Genomic DNA, 4950 nt, shown 5'->3' with positions numbered 1-4950 from the left:
CAAAATCATAATATTAACATTATGAATGCAAATATTTAGATGGATAGATGGATGGATGAATGTTTGTTTGAAGGTATCTCCAGAACCGCTCAATGGATCTTGATGAAATTTGGCATATATGCAGAATATAGTCTGGAAGAAGACATAGGCTAAACAAGTTTTTTTTTAGATTCAGCACGAATGGAGTCGCGAGTGACAGCTTGTGTTTAATAAAATCGTTTCAAATTATTAAAGCTTTTCCCGAGAAATATCCGTATTTTATTGTTTGATTTTACATTACGAAAATATAACTGTTATGTAGGTCTACGTAACTTGCCATTGTTCAGTTGTAAACGTTATAACAAATGCATCCGACAGAATCTTAGAATGCGCTCGGTTTTAAACTTCATAGGTAACTTTTCTCAAACAACTGTGCCCATTAAAGTTACATAAATCATGTCATAAATATAAAATGTACGGACTTAAGTTAGAAGAAAATGGTTACTTTTGTTATCACACTTAGAATAGTTTTAAGTTTTAACCTAGTTATTCTTTTACACAAAATTTACATCTAAAATAGAGATTTATTTTAATTACATAGTATTAGTCGTATGTCTTTTAAAATTACACATTTTTTGATACATAATTTTTTATTTTTTATGCATGTCTCCGAGTCTTTCCTTGATTGAAATATTCAACCTTTAAAAAACTACTAATTATAATGTAACTCAATGAAAACTCTTGAATATTGAAAAGATTCAACGATAAACAAAACAAACACGACTTCAGTCTTTTCACGCAAACTGGAACTTAAGTTTACGAATATCGGGGGCATAATTTTTATGTGGCGTGACCCGTTAAATGTCTCGCTAATGTGTATTAGAAAATTGTATGAAATTTTTAATTTAAATCCATTAAAAAACGTAATAACTTCATAACAGTATAATTTATACTTTCACATTACTGATTTAATTTTACTTCCTAAGTTACCAATATTTTAGAGGTGACAGGTCCCAATGGATATTAGAACAATAATGAATACATAAGTGGAGGCAAAAATAAGGACTAGAACTAAAGTATCGAATTTAAATGTACATCCATGAAACACTAGCTTACGTAATAATGACGTTTGTAACAATCACAAATTAAACATGGAAAAAATTAAACTACAATAACATAAAAGACTATCTGTTACCCGCGACCCCGTCCGCGCGGAATAAAAAATAGAAAACGGGGTAAAAATTATCCTATGTCCGTTTCCTGGTTCTAAGCTACCTGCCCACCAATTTTCAGTCAAATCGATTCAGCCGTTCTTGAGTTATAAATAGTGTAACTAACACGAGGATAATTTTTACCCCGTTTTCTATTTATTTATTTTTTATTCCGCGCGGACGGAGTCGCGGGTAAAAGCTAGTATATAGATAAAAGAAAGTACTAACACGACTTTCTTTTATATCTATAGATTACATAAGAACTCAAATTTCACTAAAAATAGTATTGAATTTTGCACGTGTAAACAGTGTCAGCTACTCTTAGAGTCAAAGGTAAACGTTGATGAGATTGCGGTGACAACAGAATTATATTCATTGGCTGAACACAACGGAGTTTCTACTTGTTCTACAACAGATAATTGAGAAAAATCTACATTATATTTACATTTATCATCATTATAAGAATTCATCGGCACAAAATTATGACCCCACAAAATATCAGTTTCCGTAAAACTTGCTCTCGCTTGTATCGATTGTCCTGTCGACTCTATGATACCTTCAAACACAGCTAATATTTCTATTTTACAGCAAAGTAAATCAGCAGCGGACATATTATAAAATGGACTATGTTCGTCTATTATATGAACAACATGCACCGGCCACAAAAAGAACACTGATTCACATTCAACAGTTTCAACTTTAAGTTCTATCTGTTCCGCGTTTAACAGATTATCACAGTCCGTATCCCACTTTAAAAGATATGCAGTTGGTTTAATATTAAGTATTCTAGATTTTCTAATATCACCAACTCTAAATATAAGACAAAGTTGTCCATCCCGTAATGTTATCACTGAGTATTTGCTGAATAGAATTGTCCTAGTCCTAGCTAGAGGTCTCGTCAATTTAGCAAATAGTATACCGATCATAATTGACTGGAATGCGCTGCTAACGATGCATTGTAAGCACATTGCGGTTATTGTCTGAGGACACTCTAATGTGATGGCTCTCCGGCCATACGCAACAGTTGTGTGAATTTCTACACTGAACAAAAACGTCGATGTGAAACCGTATATATTTTCAATGCACGGCGTAAATTCTGTACTGTTCACGTTCTGTGGTAGATTTGCTTCGAGGAAATCTCCGTGGGCATAAGAAATGCACCAGTAAATGCCGCCAAATAGTAACCAATTGGTGGTGAAAGCTAAGAAGAATGAAAATAGAGTCCATCTCCATCTTGCTTCGACAAGAATAAGGAAGCAATTAGAGAAAAAATTTGAGTCTTGTTTGAGATACACATTGATCTCTCCAGTTTTAAGAACAGCTCTTTCATGTCGTAGATTTTTCGGACAATAACTGAAGGTTCCTGCAATTATTACAAACAGATTATAATACAATATCTGAAAAAAGAAAAACATATTCAAAACGAAACTTACTGCTTATTGGACGATATACTCCTGGGACTAAAGTGGCTATCTCTTTTACGTCATTCGTATTATTAAGACTTGAATTATCGCCGTGCTCAAATTTGTGCATTATTCTGTAACAAACGACATTTTAAATTACCATCACTTTAAGAAGCGTTTAGGAATACGAAGCAGTTGGTTACAAAATAGTAGATACCCGTCAATGATAAATCTAAATAGATCATTCAATAACCGAATATTTGAACTTGAATAAAAAAAATCAGAAGCATATTGCGAACTGTTAAATGGCAGTTTCACTGATGCACAACTAGAAGCTAACAATGTTTAAGAGACATTACACGGCAGATAAGATAACTACGTAGAACATAGTACAAATAAAAATTATTCCTAGCAAGATAGGAAGTAAACAATGATAGCCTTAAATTAGATATTGCGAAAATGTCTTAACGTTAAAATACAAGTAGTTAAATATCAAAACCAAAGCTATTTGCAAAATCATCTCTTATTATTGTGTGACACGACCTTTATAGTAAGAGTCCACAAACCAACAGATTTGGTATATCTTAGTTTCTACATTCCTGGTATTTCTTCTATTCTTTTTTGGTTATGGTAATGGTTTAGTTATATAAAATATATCTTATCTATATATATAAAAGAAAGTCGTGTTAGTTACACTATTTATAACTCAAGAACGGCTGAATCGATTTGACTGAAAATTGGTGGGCAGGTAGCTTAGAACCAGGAAACAGACATAGGATAATTTTTACTCCGTTTTCTATTTTTTATTTCGCGCGGACGGAGTCGCGGGTAAAAGCTAGTTGTTTTTAAAATAGAAAATTAACTTTGATAATCTAATGTCTTTCATTCCTTCTTCATCTCCGGAACACTTCTTTTAAAATTACATTTTGCTAAGCTATTTATTTATGGATTATCATTATTTAATCTGTAGTCTTATTTCGTGTATTCAATTTACATTTAATTGTCGCATCGTATTACGTATTGTAGTGTCATATGTTAACACAAGCCTATATATTTAAATCTTATAAGACCCTGGTTTTATTACTATGACGCATACTCATGAGAGAAAGTTTACAATTGTCATAGGTAAATAAATTAAGTTGTCAATTCCGAAAATAGTTATACTTACAACGTATCTAAAAAATAATCGCAACAATGAAATGCTACGATTAATTACCAATAAATCTTTTACGTGTCTATTTGACAGATTATTCTTAGACATGAAAATCCTGAGACATTACTAGTGTTATTTTTTATTTATATTACACTGATATATAGTTGTATTTAACAGTGATAGACGACAGCAACAATAACATCTGACTCGATCGGAGTAATACCACGATCATATAGAAGACATGCGTGAAGTGGAAGTAGTTCTTCGTTTCGTCTCCAGAGTGTGCATGCCAGAGGCCTAATTTATACTTCTTTCCCTAATCACTATTGTCTTATATGTTAAGGATGAGAAGGGGAAGTGGATTTGATGGTGGAGGCGTAGAAAGAGTCACCTTCTAAGTCGATTAAAGATATCTATAGGCGAATTCAAGTGGCTGCTGTTGACAACCTATATGATAATAAGCCTTCCTATACCTACACATACGATTCCTCAGGCCGGTTGTACTGTGCGCCGTGCGACCGGACTTTCAAAACTAAGTTCGGATTTGCCAGTCATCTCCGATCGCACTCTCGGAGATAGCAGGATAGCAAGGTTCGCCATTGACGGATTACGTCACGGAGGACATCAGTTGTTGTTATATGATAATATATAAAAAATTATATAAAATCTTTGAATGACGAATTTTACGTACAAAATGTGAAATCGCTTAGTAAATATTGATATGACTTATTTGAATTATTTATAAAAGTATACTTCGAAATCTGTTACAATGTCGCTACGTTTACATTTAAAGCAGAATAAATAGATTGTGTATTTAAGATAAAAATAATTGCAATCTTTGAAGGTTAAGTTAATTTACGATAACATAACGATTTCCACATCCTTGGTGTATCTAGTTACTTCTTCCGAATTTACACTACACTATATTATGGCATTTTCGCTGACAAGTTTTTAATCGTTAGTATCTCTTATGTTTTTTTTACCAAACCCCATCAATGATTATAAAGTTAGATTAAAACTCAGAAGCTCCCACTTAGAGTTTCTAACACAGTCTCTCTGCGACTTACAATAATATGTATAAAGCAAACAGTTTAAGTTAGAGATTCAGAGTTAACTTATTAAGTCCGATAAAATAGATTTTTTGAGAAGTCCCCACTAAGCGAATGTTTAAGTGACCATTAATTGCAGCAGTGAGCTTATATTG

General features: G+C 32.7%; 1 protein-coding gene across 1 annotated transcript; it reads right to left on the bottom strand.

Annotated features, from left to right (window-relative positions):
- Nucleotides 1-1495: 1495 nt before the first annotated feature.
- On the bottom strand, nucleotides 1496-2932 carry LOC106707941 (inward rectifier potassium channel 4). Its single transcript, XM_014499394.2, has 3 exons — nucleotides 2811-2932; nucleotides 2624-2727; nucleotides 1496-2553 (listed from the first exon to the last, which is right to left on the bottom strand). The coding sequence occupies exons 2-3, from the start codon at nucleotides 2721-2723 to the stop codon at nucleotides 1502-1504; spliced, it is 1152 nt and encodes a 383-aa protein (XP_014354880.2). The 5' UTR covers nucleotides 2724-2727; nucleotides 2811-2932; the 3' UTR covers nucleotides 1496-1501.
- Nucleotides 2933-4950: the final 2018 nt, after the last annotated feature.

Source organism: Papilio machaon, chromosome 17 (assembly GCF_912999745.1).
Source record: "Papilio machaon chromosome 17, ilPapMach1.1, whole genome shotgun sequence".
Taxonomy (NCBI): domain Eukaryota; kingdom Metazoa; phylum Arthropoda; class Insecta; order Lepidoptera; family Papilionidae; genus Papilio; species Papilio machaon.
The sequence above is the reverse complement of the archived record's forward strand: the minus strand, read 5'-3'. Positions and strand labels throughout refer to the sequence as shown.